The sequence below is a fragment of the Sardina pilchardus genome, chromosome 2 (assembly GCF_963854185.1).
Source record: "Sardina pilchardus chromosome 2, fSarPil1.1, whole genome shotgun sequence".
In the NCBI taxonomy this organism is placed as follows: domain Eukaryota; kingdom Metazoa; phylum Chordata; class Actinopteri; order Clupeiformes; family Clupeidae; genus Sardina; species Sardina pilchardus.
The window spans coordinates 18,633,004-18,649,441 of record NC_084995.1 but is presented as its reverse complement, the minus strand read 5'-3'; the positions used below and the strand labels follow the sequence as shown (position 1 = coordinate 18,649,441).

The 16,438-nt window shown below is 40.6% G+C and overlaps 2 protein-coding genes across 3 annotated transcripts; one reads left to right on the top strand and one right to left on the bottom strand.

The window, feature by feature from the left end:
• Positions 1-239: 239 nt before the first annotated feature.
• Positions 240-7,895, bottom strand: asb5b (ankyrin repeat and SOCS box containing 5b). 2 transcript variants are annotated; one of them, XM_062520551.1, is made up of 8 exons: positions 7,556-7,680; positions 5,868-5,922; positions 4,436-4,515; positions 4,203-4,310; positions 3,559-3,709; positions 2,994-3,128; positions 2,517-2,708; positions 240-2,173 (listed from the first exon to the last, which is right to left on the bottom strand). In XM_062520551.1, exons 2-8 carry the CDS (start codon positions 5,917-5,919, stop codon positions 2,046-2,048), a joined length of 846 nt encoding a protein of 281 aa, XP_062376535.1. In that variant the 5' UTR covers positions 5,920-5,922; positions 7,556-7,680; the 3' UTR covers positions 240-2,045. The 2 variants fall into 2 exon arrangements, with proteins under 2 accessions (XP_062376535.1, XP_062376534.1); XM_062520550.1 differs by lacking the exon at positions 5,868-5,922 and having other exon boundaries at positions 7,556-7,895.
• A 2,925-nt stretch (positions 7,896-10,820) lies between these two features.
• spcs3 (signal peptidase complex subunit 3) lies at positions 10,821-15,192 on the top strand. Its single transcript, XM_062520549.1, has 5 exons — positions 10,821-11,059; positions 12,477-12,552; positions 12,760-12,834; positions 13,410-13,525; positions 14,973-15,192. The coding sequence occupies exons 1-5, from the start codon at positions 10,917-10,919 to the stop codon at positions 15,103-15,105; spliced, it is 543 nt and encodes a 180-aa protein (XP_062376533.1). The 5' UTR covers positions 10,821-10,916; the 3' UTR covers positions 15,106-15,192.
• The last annotated feature ends 1,246 nt before the right edge of the window (positions 15,193-16,438 follow it).

The following is a 16,438-nucleotide window of genomic DNA, read 5'->3' as shown; positions in this document are numbered from 1 at the left end:
CATAAATATTTCCAGTATGCATTTCCATATCTATTTGGGGTTACTTTTCCATGAGATGTGTGACGGCGGAGTCAACCAGTCGTAAGTGCCATGCCTGCTCTATGGTCCAACATCTCAGAGAAGGTTTGCCATGATTGTGTGATATACAGTACAACAACTATCTTTACCATTTTGGCAAAGTACATTTTCATTCCCCACGTTTCAAATATGCTATTCCCTTGATACACACACATACACACTTTAACATCAGTCAACATTTATTTGACACAAATGAAAGTGACTTTCTCGGGATGTCACTGATATGTATGTAAACTATACACACACACAATATACTTTTCATGGTTGACTGACAAGAAATAAGATTCAACAACAGTTCACATCTGAAATGACATCTGTGCATTAGGGACTGGCTCAAAATCAGTGATCAGTAGAGTAGAACTGCAGTAGTTTTGGAGGACAACGGGACAGAGAGGACCAATGCCCACAGTCCTTGGCACAACAAGCACTTTCCTTATTTTTTTGTCCCTTCACATTTGACACAGACTTCACAATTTCCAGTTATTTTAAATACATACATATATTACAACTGAGGCTGCTGGGGTCATTCTGTGTCAAGAAATTAATAGGATACACATACTGTAAGATCATAATTTCTGCCAATTTAGATCATGCTATTAGTTGGCCTTAGCGTGGGCTGTAAGCATGTAGGCCTATATTTGAGATATTTCCATACCACAACTTGTTAACCATATCATAAACTGTTTCAAGCCCAAAATAATCATTTAGATAAATTCTTTTACTCATTTATTCTAGGCCAAATCTTCCTAGGGTTAAAACCCAATTACAGGTTTTGTTCCACATTTGGTCTACTCTTGGTCGACTCTTGGAAACTGGACACTGAGGCGTGCCTAAAGGGGCAATCACAAATAGTCAAAACTCACAAATCTTCATGATCAGTGTCAACACTAAACACAAACTAGCCAAAAGGAGTAATTTTGTTTTTCAGGGAGGATTTTAGGACATGGCTCTATAGTTCACATATCCATGATGAAAATGAGCACATTACAGACATATGATCAGAAGCTGTTTTTGAATAAAATTTTCTCACTCCTGCGTAGGGAGCGTCTCTATGTAAATCTTACTTCTCTACTTGTCACATAGTGAGTATTGAATTAAAATGATGCTTTCAGCACAATTTCATTTCCTCATCGATCCTCATTGATGGCATAACAAATCTGGTTTTCAGTTTTCACATAGATCTCCGTTTCTCGAGGTCACAAAGTATTGTTGGTACGAAAAGAAATGAAAACAATCGGTTTTACCTAGCACGAGTTGCTACAGCCATCCACAAGTTCCCATGTACATGAGTGTAGTGCTGTAGCTGCCTGAATGTGTTAGCTGCTGGCTGTAGCAACTCGAGCTGCTACAACATCAGGTCAACACTGATAACATTAGCATTTTACATATAATTGTCTTATTGTATTACTACAAGGGGAGCTGAAACACACTCTGACTCTCTTATGAAGTACAGAAGTGTAACGATACATACATGAAGTATAATGAAGTGTAACAATATATACATGAAAATTGCAACTCCAGCTAGGTAAAACCGATTGTTTTCCGGGTTTTTTCATACAACTGTACTCGATGATGTCGAAAAACGGAGATCTATGTGAAAACTCGTCCGATTTCTCCTTTAATGCCCAGAGAAAAGCAATCAACATACTTAGTGCACATAGAACTTACAGTAGTAACCGACAACACTCGAGTGGAGAAGTGTTACATGCACCGTGCCACGGCAAGTAGTACAGAGAATAAATATGTAGGCCACTGGGAGGTCAAAGAAACTGTGAGAGATCACATGAAAACATACAGAGTGAGTGAGTGTGTGTGTGCGTGCGTGAGTGTGTGTGTGTGTGTGTGCGTGTGTGTGAAAGAGAGAGAGAGAGAGAGAGAGAGAGAGAGAGAGAGAGAGAGAGAGAGAGAGAGAAAGGAGACAGAGAAGGCAAAAAGAGGAAGGGTGATGATTAGGGCGCTGGGTGAGTCTATCTATACTGCAGGAATCCCTTGAGGAGTGTGGGCAGCTTGAGCTGGGGAATGAGGTGCAGTCTGGACCGGCCCAGGTAGTCTCGGATGCTCAGGCGACACAGCTGCAACAGGGAGCGAGGCGTTGCTGTAGAGTTGACATAAAAACTAAAATAAATATATACATCTGAGACAGTATGATTGAGTCAAGAAGTAATACAACAATACCAATGTGCACTACCATGAAAAAAACCCAGCAGTTACCACATAGAAAAAGATTATTGTCTGGGAAAATGTGAAATATCATATGCTTAAACCAATTACGAAAGACTGATCCCAGTTACCAAATGTCACCAAATGTTTGCCAAATGTCTGTCAAACGTTCAATTCCTGCTCAGTAAGCACACAGCCAAAGACGTTTGTTGCCCCACATCAAGATTACTGATTACAGCGCAGTGCAGGACATCGCCTCTTGCTGGAAAGCACTATACCTTCATAGAGTAGCAGCAGGCCCTCCGCTAAGCTGCTAGGGGGCGCTGTCTCCACCGGTCTCTTAAGCTCCACGTTTTTGGCGTTGATGTTGGCCCCAAACTCCAGCAGGACTTTAATGACGTCTGTGCAGTCCTTCTGCGCAGCAGCGTGTAAAGGGGTCTCCAGGAAGTGACCTTTCTGTACATTCGCTCCTAAACAGATATCAGTTATTTATGATTTTATAAAACAGCAGATCCAGCTATTTTACTGGTATACTTTAACATTAATATACGATAGTATCCTGTAGAGTATCTTATAGTATCTTAAGATAACAAATTCATGCAATTCCCTCTATTTTCAGTTATGATCATAGGGCATTTGCAAAGTTAATGTTCTGTTCTTAAGCGCTGTGGGGTTTTGCAGTCACTCCATACAGTGTCTGACCTCTACTGTTTCATGCCGTCACTGTCACACTTGTCATGACTGTGCTCACTCACCTCCATCTAGAAGTGCTTGTGTACACTGAAGCTCCTGAGAGACACAGGCAATATAAAGAGGAGTACCCAGATGTGGAATCTCATAGTCTACGTCTGCGCCCCACGCAAGTAGTGCTTCTACACACGCTGCTTTCCCTGAAAACAGACAATCACAATCCGCCTCCATTTTATTAACTGAATCAAACAGCGGCGCAGGCAGGGAAGACACTGATATGGTGAGAAAATTGCCTACATTTTGACAACCTGACATGCCTTCAAGCAACATATATTTGAACTAAAGAAGCTTTTCAAATAAGAAAAACACACCTAAAGTCAATTTTCAGCAGACATTACTGAGTTATTACACAAAGTTTAAAGCCTCAGACCAAATCAACATCAACCTGCATTTATGAAGTGCTTTATCAAGGCACCCAACGCACTTTACAGTGAAGGGAAAACCTCACTAAACACCACCAAACCACCAGAGAATGACACTTGTTACCTAATTACTATAACATCATATTACTGTGGCACTTGTAAATGACTTTCTGTAAGCCATGATTAATGTTTGTACAGGTGAGTTTACCTTTACTTGTTGCTTCATGGATAGGTGACGGCTGGCATGCTTCAGACTGGGGCTTGGCTCCGTGTTCCAGGAGAACTTCAACACACGATGAACTGCCTGCCGAGCAGGCATTGAACAATGGCGTGACTCCATCAATGGTGGTAGCATTCACCTGGCAGGAAGACAGAGCATTGAACACTATTGTATTCCTTTGTAGAAGCCAAAGGGCACTGCACTTCCAGGAACCTTGCTGAAGGAAATGTTTTGGTTCCTATACCTCACTCATGTGTTTATTTTTCAATGTTCCAGTAGCTGGGTAAAGTCTGAACTATAATGTGTATCTAACCTTATCTCTTTGAAAACAGGCATCTGCTGAGCAAATAAGAGTGTTTACATCATCTATATTTAGAGATAGCAAGCAAAAAGAAAGCAAATAAATGTATTGTTATTCATTTAAATGTATAAATAGACAATTGATCATTCCCAAATAATAACATTGTTATTATTAATACATAATAAATAATAATATAACTCAGGACTACAAATGCTTTAGTTACACATACTGTATACAGCAATAGACTTATGTCTGATATAGCCATACTGGTAAACCGGCATTAAACCATACAACTTTAGCATCAGTCAGGCTTCACATAAGAATGACTTACATTTGCACCAGCCTGAATGAGTATCCTGGCACAGGCAACATGGTCTCCCAGGCAGGCCTCATGCAGTGGAGTCACATGATCAATGGTGATGATGTTTGCACTGTAACCCTTAGGTGAAAAAACACAGCATTCATTATAATTGGTGTCCCTGTGACTGCATGTGTATGTTTGTTTTGCCCCCCCCCCCCCTTGCTGATGTGTAAAGGACCAGGTGTGACCAGGTGTGTGAGTACCTGTGAGATGAGAGTCCTGAGAGCCAGCAGACGACCCTGACATGCTGCCTCATGGAGAGGGGAACGGTCAGCCCAGGAACCTACAAAGCACACACACACACAGACACACACAGACACACACACACACACACACACACACACACACACACACACACAGACATACACAAATCAACAATTTATTCAGATACTACACACAACTGAACTTGCAAACTGCTGCAACAATAACACATTCAAGATGCATTCAAGACTCAATCATGTATGTATTGCTGCACTTCATTATACTTCATGTATAAGGAGAGTCCGAGAGTGTTTCAGCTCCCATTGTAGCAATAAAAGAAGACTATTATATGTAAATGCTAATGTTACCAGCATAAGAATAAGTGATAAGTGTGTGTGTGTGTGTGTGTGTGTGTGTGCGTGTGTGTGTGTGTGTGTGCGTGTGTGTGAGAGAGAGAGAGTAAATGTGTGTGATCACAGATAACAGTCCCTCATTGTCCAAATTACCAAATGTAAAGTAGTCCAGAGGTACCACTGCTCACATATTTTCAACAGCTATGACGACAATGTTTTGTTTGAAAAGCGCTGAATAATTGTAGGTTTATGTTTATTGAATATGTGGGATAAATCCTGTAAAAATACCCTGTATATAAAACATCCATATTTGATGGCAACAGAACAACGTCTCTGCACTTCACCAGATTCTGTTCATTATCTTATTATCTGATCACCTTCTCTGTTTATCAGCCTGGCCATTGTCTGCACTGATTTCATCTCCACCTTAGTCTGGCTATCACCATACTGGGGAGTCTGCGCTTTATTTCTACTGCACAAGAGGCGTGATCAATGGGCATAGTTCATATGACTCTGTAAACTTTTGGACAGTTCCTAAACCAATCAGACCAACGATCCCGGTGCCCCTTTTGGATAAGCTAGTTTGTGATTGGACCCAGAAGATGTGGACAGGAAGCAGGAGAGATAGATGTGCAGGTTTCCAGCCTGAGCTGCATGGCGAAACGAAATCCAAATCGCCGGCACATCAGGCAGGGTTTACCCAGCCTACCGCCACCTTGTTTCAGCCATTCACCTGTTCAGTTTTGTTTTGTTAGTTTGCTGTCTATCAGTGTTCATATGTGGATGCATGCTGTCACACTCGCCTTTCCTGTTGGTAACTACCTGTGAGTAAAAACTCCTCCTTGGTTGTAGTGTTGTTGTGCATTTGGGGCTTGCACTGCTGCAGTTGTTACAGCATTCCTCACCAGAGCAGCTATATATATCCCCTGCTCACCCAAATCTGTCTGCTACCAGGGACACATACCACTGCCAGCCTAAGACAGACACCAGTACACACACACACACACACACACACACACACTGACACTCTCCCAAAGTACAGCTGCCCACAACCGAGGTGTCTGTGCCGAACGGTACGTACCCAAGTCCCCGTCTCCCCATGGAACATCTAGCCACTGATACGTGTACGACATGGCCTGTGAACAAGAGGAGGCCAGTCACCTGTCGAGCCCTGAAGCTAAGGGCCATAATTGCCAACAGCCAGATTTGAAAATGAACGATGAATAAATAAATAAAACAGTAAGATAACCTCCCGGCGCCAGTCTGTTTCACTTTCGCTTAAGTGAATTTAAAATAATAAAAACAAGGCCTTAACTGTCATGGATAAAAAAAATCTACCACATACCCCACTCTAATATAGCTGGCCTATCTTACTAGCAGTATTGCCATTTTGATTCGTGCACCACATAAAGACAACACTGGTGGCAACAAGAGGGCCTTTTACTGGTTGCCTGGTACTGCTCTTCAGCGGGCAGTCTATTCAAGAAGACTGAATGCAGTCCCTCATGAATATTACAAGCACTAACTGCCTGAGTGACCTCATCAGGGATTCCAGCAGACAGCAGCAGCACTCCCATAATCCTTTGCGAAACTAGCTCAAATCTAACGGCTGACGCCGTCAGGGAACACTAAAGCATGCGTTACTGATACAGCACTGCAATACTACGCCCTTTTACACCATATAAAAATCTCACCAACCTGATAAAGTGCTGTGTTTAGCAAATGGTGGCAAAAAGTATTGGAACAGCCCAACCTGTCAGACAATCCAGTTCAGTGCATGAGTTGTAGCTGGTATAGCACTCCTCTAGAAGGGGCCTTCAACATGCATGCTGTTATGTCATTTTACCTAACATGGCCCATAAAGCCGGTGGCAGTTCAAATATCACTGACACGCAATCCAAAATAGATTTGGGAGAATCCAAAAAAGCTGCAAGGACCAACCTTCTCAACACAATCTTGGAGATTGATATAATGCCTTATCTCCAAAGCATCCAAACAGAACGTCTTGGAGATTTGACTAATCATGATTAAGCCTCTTTAAGACATTAACCAATGTGACTCATGTGACAGACATGTGACTCAGAGGTTACACTGTAAGTGTCCTGAAAACAGTGTGAGATTAGCAAGTCACAAAGTCAATGACAACCTGATCCTCTGCTTAGGTGTTACTCCTAATGCAGTGACTACTACTACTACTACTACTGCCACTGTATGTAGTAAGACCATAGGACCACAACCATTGTTGTCTCACCCCACAGTTGTAGCCTATTCAAAGGTTCTCAAAGGTTCTACTACCACTTAGACAGCAATAATGATAGCCTACCAACAATAATAAATACATACATAGGCCTACATACATACATACATACATACATACATAAGTAAATACATCTAAAATATATCCTCATAATTAAAGCCTATTGGTGTGGTGTGGTATATGATGTGGTATTTAGGCTGCATATTCATTACATTGAATTCACATCTGCCAAGTATTTCAGTACCAAACGAGTGAAGCACAATTCAGTGTGAACCACCCATGCAAATAAAATATAGCCAACTGAATTGCTACAATGTTATGTCATGCCCATTGCCGAGTGTCTGGCATCAAAACTAAATGTTAAATTCACAATAATGCGATATTGCAATCATTATACTAAGGCTTCATTCTAGTCCATTATTGCTACCCTTGACCACCTCTACAGCTGGGTGACAACATGATGCACGTGATGGGATAGGCTAAAGTTTGACGGGCAGTGAATAATCACTCACCTTGACTAGTTAAAATTCCCCAGCACGCTCTCTTTTTGGGATGATAATCATATATATCCTCTAATGACCTTTTCTTTGGTATCTTTTCGGTGAGCTCGCCTTCCCGTGCAGGAACTTCAGGCATGTTTGCATCAGATCTACACAGCCCGCAGTGCCAGGGAGCGTGAGCCAAACTGGTCCTAGTTCTGATTGGCTAACCCCGCTTGTTGTTGTTATACACTGTCCCCGGTTCCTCGGTGGACACGAGCAGCAGCGGACGACAGGGAACCTCTACTGGGAGGGGTTAGGGGAGAGGATAGCATGGCACCGAGCTATTTTTATCACAACTTATGAGTCTGTTTGACTCGGCGCTTCATGAACGATATTTGTGCTGCACAAAAGAACTGATGTTTAAATTCATAAGGATTCGACTCGCATTCTGAGGAAATGTTATGCTACAATGTCATCCACCACCTTCTCCGATCCCGCCCCTTTTAACCACGTGCATGACGCAGATTGTTTTCATCCATACAGTAGCCATATAAGCCAGAAGAGAGCTGTACCTAGGCTAGCTCACTCCATGATTTAAAAAAAATCACATTCACTAAAACGTGACTGCTGATCTCTTAGCCTATGTAGTCAACCATTTAGAATAGGCTACATTAATGTTGCCAGAGATAGCCATAGCAGTTGATAGATAGACATAGCCTGCCTACAAATTAATTGCATAGAAGGCAGACCTAATTATAGTCAAAATATGTAAATGATTCTTGCTAGTACAAGAATCATACAGCTCTAAATAGCCTAGTTCTAAAGACATTCTGGCTAAATCATCGGCAACTTGTTATCTTAAATTATTCTAAGAATTTGCTATTTTTTCTGAATGAAGAATGCTGCTATACATCTTTACCCTTTAAATTACATCTTTGGTTAAGAAACATTTTTTTACCAGTTACAGTAACATATCCTACCTCTTTGGCTACATCTGTAACCCTCAGACTCTCATGGAATGTCAAATAATTATATCCAGCCACATAGTTATGAGAATGCTTTAGTTGAAAGGTTCATCTGTCATAATTTCATAGACAAATGTGCTTCACCTGTGTGTGTCAAGCGGTTTTGATTATAATGTAATATTGTCTATGAGTCAATGAAAGTTTTCTTGATGACATGGTGGTGATTTCACTTGATAATCAATGGACTTAACCCTGGTATCAACACATCACCACCTAATATTGTCTGAGACTTTCAAGTCATCTGTCTCCCTAGCCTACAATGCATAGTCTTGACTCAGTTGTTAACAATAGACTATTTAGTAACCTCACCTTGTCCATAGTATGGTAAACTAAATATGCATGTGAAGAGCCCAGTAAAGGTGATGAAAGCATCCAGAATTTGTAAGCCTCAAATGCTTACAGTAGGTCATTGTCTGATTTCAGGGCTGCATTCCCCAGTCAATAACACACACTGTAACTGTTATAACTGACCGTAAATCCATCCAAACAATCCATATAACCACAGGGCCAGAGAGACAAATGTGCAGGGATTGCTCTCAAACACAGTGGCATATTGTATCTGTGAGGTCGACCTATCCTGCTTTGTTTACAAAAGAGATACTGGAAGTTACATCCATCTCCCAACACTCAAAAACAGACATGATACATGAAGTGAAGATAGAACGTTCTACTCACGGTGTCCTTGACCAAAATCATAGAACTCGGCAGCAATTCGTGCAGCCTCCTTTCGATTTCCTCGGACAACATAGAAATGTGTGAGAATATTCAAGCTGATCTTGATGAAGAGCTTGAAGCAGAACAGAGCAAATATGGAGAGGTAGACATTGGTGTAGTGCAAACCGAACGGCCGGCTCTCCAGAAACTCAGTCATTGCTGTAGCGACAGTCACTGTTTCTGTTGCTGCTCCACCAATGTTTTGGAATGAGGGGGCCCGGCAACGTGTTGACGGGGATCATATGCCACTGTGACACAGAAATTCCCCTCAGCAGCTGGGCGAAGAGCAGGGGCTTGATAAGGCAGCTGCAGGAAAATGGGCCACTTGGACAAAGCATAGTTGTGGGCTTTGTCACAGTGGTGGAATAGGTCTATGCGGCATTTGTTGCTTTGATATAAAGTTGCGTGGGCAGTATAGCTTTCTATTCAATTCAAATACACAAACACTGGATGTATGTGAATATTTAACAGGATGCACATTAGTTCATAGACTTCTGGTAAAATCAAGGTGGGTTTATTATGCTGTGATAAATCCAGCTTGCTGCAGTTATGGATTGAACAGCCTTCAGTTAGAATGGATAATTTTTTGCCAACTTTAGCTTGTCTATCTGATACCAACCTTCAGTTAGAATATCTAGACCTTATCATATTAACTCATTGGCTCTCAATACCAATTTTTAAGTTTTTGCCTGAAAGCACCTGTTTCAGAGGCCACTGTTCCCACCTAGTTTGGCCTATAATCAAATGTTTGATGTCTTAAGAGGAATATTGTTTCTTCTTTCTGCCGGATAACAAGCATCTCTAAATAGGCCACATTTCAGCCCTCAGGTCACTTGGAACACAACAGAGCCCTAGCACCAGGTCTTGTGAAGCTGTGTGCAAAAGTAGGCCCTACATCAATATAGAACAAAATATTACTTTAGACCATTATTTACCAAGGTGTGTGTTTTGTAAAATGCCCTATGGAAAAGGTAGAACAATGCAGTTTCCCATGTCCAAAATATTGTATTTCCTGAATATGAACTGGTTCTTCTGATACAGAAAAGGTGCCTCTATTGGGTCTAGCGATTCATTTGTTCTTACAGTACATCAAACCATAACAGCAATGACAGCTATTTTTTTTAATGTAGCCTATATGCATGTCCCAGACCAGTATGTGAGTGCTTTTGTACAATTTAAGTTAATCTCCGAGAAAGAATCTCAGACTTATTGTCCAAATCCATGTAAGCTACAATATAAAAGGTGCAATAGGCTAAACATTCAGAACAAACAAAAGAAAAAAGAAAAAACACACAAATAGGGCTTGGAGAGTAAATCAGATTATTTTACTCTGTTCCAGAGTTGATTCTTAGAATTCTTAACTTTCAGGGCTTTTGAATAAGAAAGGAAATGATTGTGAAACCCACTAAAAGTGGCCTTCACTTTTAGTATCTATGTATGAAAAATGTACATCATTGCCCTAAAAAATGGCACGCAATATCATCCCCATGCCAGTAGATGGCAATGTAAACGACATTGTAAACGACCAGGAAGAACATCAACTTCCTATCTTCAAATATCATGCCAACTTCCTGTTAAGCCTTTCGCACACAGTTGGATGAGCTCACTTTAAAATTCTTATTTATCTCCTCTATCAAGTGCACACCTGAAAGATGAATACGGTACTTTCAAGGGCAAATTCCCTTTTCGCCTTCTCGCTGAGTGTGATGGCCGCACTTACGTTTGGTTGTTTCATCACGACTGCATTCAAAGACAGAAGCATACCGGTGGATATCCACGTCTCGAAAGTAATGCTGTAAGTGTCTTAAAACTATACAACCTGTGCTAATGCAATACATACGTGCTTATAGTTAGAAAGCCGTACATTTATTCAACGCATTGATTATTTTTACAGTTATTTTCTAGATGTTATTTTCTGGATATTGATCATATGTCCAGCATATGGTAAAACTGGCTTCCTGTTTTCAATGAGAGTAGGCTACTGAACCTGTATGCATTTGTCCGTTTGGAGGTGAAACAGATTATGTATCTTTTTCCCCTCATAAAGAAATTATAACCCTTGATTAATTGCTGACGAGAGTCCAATTGGCATTTAAAGGGAATGGTTGGTACATTTCTGCAAGATTTAGCGGTAGCTCAAAACCGTCCAATGGAAACGCTGCACGTCATGCATAACGGTGCGCAACATTCAACCCAGGTGAAGTGTATGAGCGCCAAAGTTGTACCTCTCACATGCCAGAGATCAGATCAGCCACCTACTGGCATATTATGTAGATGTTTATTATACCTCCGCCAAAATCAGCGCTGATGGCTTAGTAGACGTTTTGCTTGAACAATTACAGGCCTAGGGTATTTTGTTATGAGAGATTTGTAATGTTTAGACTAGAGCTTCCAGCGACTGGTCTTGGGTGTATTCCAAATAGGTGGTTAAGTGGCAGATATGGTTAAATGAACCCAACAGAAGTGGTAAATTAATCCATGGGTTTCATCGTGTCCATTTCCACAGGTGTATGAAATCAAACACCTATTATGAATGCAGACTTGCATGCAGGTGCTTGATTAACCTAGCTGTGGAAAGGGACCTGATGAAACCCATGAATAGAAGAGCCCTTTGGCTTGCTTTGGTTTGGAGATAGAAGCCCCTCTTGGTTATCTTCCTCTTGGTTATCTTGCCTAGGTTTGCCACTAAATGCCTAGCTGCTACTGGGAATCATGGCCTGGTCTACGCATATGCTTGACTACTAAGATGTTTTGATGCATTGTAGACTTTTACAGTAGGCTATCACTATTCTTTCTTGGATGGACTGATTGAAATTAGATAGATCTCGCACACCTGGGATCCTAATTTGAGGGGCAAAGTGTTAAGTCTCACGTTTAGCTAAAGCTAAAAAGTAGGTAAAATCAATTTCTATATAATCAATTTGCTAGTTCAACACCATTGATTGGTGGAAGTGCAACAGATGAGTTTGCTCAATTCTCACATCCAATGAGATGCAATACGGTGTTCATACACTAGTGACTAGAACTTGTGATTGTTGACGCTTTGCAATCTCTCCGCCTTTTAAATTAGGACCTAAAGTGATTATTTTGTAGGTGTTGAGTTTGACTGATTTCCATCCCTGTCTATGAATGTGTGGGCTTTGTCAAACACATACACTTGACTCATGCATTTGTTTTTCCTGATCATACCGTTTTGGTCTCTTATATCGCAGGAAGAATGTAGACGACTTCACTGGGCCCAGGGAGAGAAGTGATCTGGGCTTCATCACATTCGACGTCCATGCTGATATCTTTTTACTCGGTGGAACTTGTTTTAGTGATGATGATGATGATGATGATGATGATGATACATTTTATTTAAAGTGCCTTTCATGACACCCAAGGTCACTTCACAAAATCATCTCAATCATCAATGATGATATTGGTTGATTGAATGATTGATTGATTATTATTGCCAGCATTTTGTGTTCATGTTTTCCTTAATGCAAATCACATTTGCAGCCAATATTTGATTGGAACGTAAAGCAGCTCTTCCTGTACCTTTCAGCAGAGTATGCTACTAGGAATAATGTAAGTTTCGCTCACAGTCACTAACTGCTATGTATCATTTCTGTGTTTTTTTTAATGCATTTGTTTTGTCTAGTTTACATACTCCACACACATTAAATTAATAACTGATAATAGCACCTTTTTGACCACTCAGGCTGTGCGTAAAAAAAAAGTCATGAATGCAATTGCCATAAAGTCATTACATTTATTTAGATTATGTAGGTCTACTCACCAGCATTGCATGTATTTGGTAGTGAACATGATTTAATTTAGTGCATCAGAGATGGTATTCAAAGTATTTTTGGGGATGATCTGAACTCTTCATGTTCCATCCACATAATATACACAAGGTGGACATAAGTAGACCAACACACAAACAATCTCACTCTCACTCTCTCACTCCCTCTCTCTCACACACACACACACACACACACACACACACACACACAAAGACAGACACAATAAACACACACACACACACTGCTCCACAGCGTGCCTCCACTTCCTTGAATAACTTGGAGCAAGTGATACAGTAATACATCATTTCTATGCATGATGTCAGTGCCAATGTCGTGTTGTATTGTGTTTCCCTTCAGGCCCTTAACCAGGTCGTCCTTTGGGACAAAATAGTCCAGAGGGGTGAGAGCACCAAACTGAGGCTGAGGGAAACCAAATCCAAATATTTCTTCTTTGATGATGGAAATGGTCTTAGGTATGCATTTATTATTATTATTATTATTATCATTATTATTATTATTATTACTCATTGTGATGCTCTGTTTATTCCTCTGTGGCATAATCATCTGACAATAAGTCTTAGAGGGGCCCTAAAAAGTTTTGTTTACCTTTCCTTTACCGTTTCCAAAATAATTTTGATTGTAAACTCTTAATAGGGCGAACAGCACTTCTACTGCACTCTTAGCAGGTTGTATTGCTTCTATACAGACTAAGTAGGTTTGCTGTGTTTGTTGGGGTATTCTACAAACCTCGGTTAGTGGGTTTGTAAGGTATGTTGCGCTCAAAGCCAGGGTATGATGTGACCCGAAAGTGGCTCTGTTGAAGCGTCGCTGTATCACCATGGTTTCTTATAATGTTGCCAACCAAACCTGGTTGGGAGGAGGTTATCAGCTTAGACTTTTGGGTTAGATCGCTACTTAAAGCACTAAGCAAGCTCTGCTTCCTAGCCCTTTCTTTGACACCTTTTGTGGGTATTCCTGTAGACCCCTTGACATTGCTTGAGAATGTTCTTTATGAGAGAGGTTCTCATCAGAGGGTATTTGCTATTTGATCATCCTTGTTTGACCTTATGTAGGCAATGCCACAAAAAGAAGCCATGTACTTACTGTTGTGCAGTGTGTCTGTGTGACAGGCTACAGGCTACAGTGACCTGCAGTGCCAGAGTGAATCATATTTTTGAGCTCATTTCTGACTTGAGCCCATGTTCTCAACGCTGTAAATATATGCATAGGGTGTAGTTAAAGGGAATTTTCTGAATTATAGAATAAAATAAATTGGGTTGAACATTGCTTTTGCACTCTTTTGGGATTGATGGCAAACAATTCAGCCTGTGCCATATTTATTTTTCAGACAATCTTTTCACTTGCGAATTTACACAATGTGCTATTTTCAACCAGCATGCCTTTCTAGCCTTATTATGCACAACTTTGTTGCCCCTTGCAGTGATCTGCTGCTTGAACTCCTCATAGGAGTTTTTTTTCTTATTATAACCTGTTCCTCTTAGGTGAAATACACCGCTCTAGATCTATCCATTTTGTATCAAGTAAAATGACGCAATATTCCCTTTGCATGGGAACAAATTGACTTGTAAGTGACCATTTAACTGTATTTGCGAGTTTTTGTTTGTCGGTCAAAGTTATCCAAAGATAGCCTGGGTATGTTCAGCATGCTTTGTAGTATACCCCACAGGTTGGAGCACTGCCTCCGCAGATGTATTATAGTGATGAGTTCATTTATTATTACGCTTCTTAGGGGGACCCTGAAAATCTTCTTTTGTGTTGCTTTAAGCAAAATAGTCATTGAATAATCTTCTTCTTATTATTATTATTTTGCATGGAGCAATGTAGGCCTGCCTTTGTCACTCTGTCCTTACGTTTTTCTGCTTTCCTCATGTGGACATATTTGTGTGACTCTTGTGACAGGTCCAACAAGAACATCACCCTCACGCTGTCCTGGAATGTTGTGCCGAATGCAGGGATCCTGCCTCTGGTCATGGGCTCTGGACATATGTCTCTCCCCTTCCCCGATGCGTACGAAACTACCAAGAGCTACTGAGAGTGATCGAAATAAGTTGTTTGTTAATGTTGTGTGGTCTTTTACAGTTGACACTTTTAATAAAAGGGGATGCCATGGGTGAGTTGACTTTGGTGTAGTTTGGCTTAGTCTAAATTATTTCCGTTCAGTTGAGCTGTACACTGAACATCCAGAGAACTTTCTAATTACCATTAGACAAGATGTCGATTGGGTGAAACTAGCTGTGCTTCCATCCAACATATTTTAAAATGGGGATAGAGAGAGAGCGGGAGAGTGCTCTGTTGTGTCACGTAATTACAGTAATTTCCCGCATATAAGCTGCATTGTGTATAGGGTTGCAAAATTCCGGGAATTTTCAAAGTTGGAAACTTTCCATGGGAATTAATGGGAATATACGGGAATTAACGGGAATTAATGGGAATAAACTGGACATTTTGTATCTGGCAAGTTAGTATATAACAGAGACCTTAATGTAGTTAGAAAAAACCCTGATTTAATGCAAATTCAGTTGAATTTCTACCCTGCACACAGGTCAATTACATGCACACAACAATCAAATAGGCTTCTAGACATATAGGAAACCTAATTTTCCCGGTGATTGCAAACGTTATCTCGTGGGAATAACTGGTGGGAAACTGGGGGAAGTTTGCGAACAGAGTCGCCCAGTTCTTGGCGTGTCATCACTGTTGTCCTCATGCAAATGGAAGAACATGATTTTGCATAAGCTCTAATGGGATGGTTAATAATCATATGGTCATATTACTGGTCTGATTTAGCTTGGCACTTTTAAAATAATCACAATCTGTGAGGTTTGGGGTCATACATGTATGTAATGTCGGTATTTTTTGGCCAACCGAGGATTAAAATAAATTCATTAAACATTTTTGTAACAAGTCGAGGTCAGTCAGTGTTCACGGCAGTCTTGGCTAGCTAATGTAAGCTGCTAGTAAAAAAACAAAATTCCCGTAAATTCCCATTAATTCTCTAAAAGTTTCCAATTTTGAATATTTCCAAAATTCCCCAGCTTAACTTCCCATGGGAAATTTCCAGAAAGTTTCCGGAAATTTACCGGAAATTTTCCGCCCCTTTGCAACCCTAATTGTGTAGGCTATAAGCTGCAGGACAGTGTTTTATGCTAGTTAAAAGAAACAAAACCACATTAACACCATATTAACTGCCCCCCTGTATTAACCTTATAGTTGTGAAGAAATTTTGCAAAATCAATGTATAAGCTGCGGCTAATAGTCGGGAAATTACGGTAAAGAAAAAATCAGGTGCTCTTTGGCAACGGACAAAAATGGAATTTAAACAAACTGCGACTGTCCTGTATGTAAATTTCTTGGTGATAAAGTTT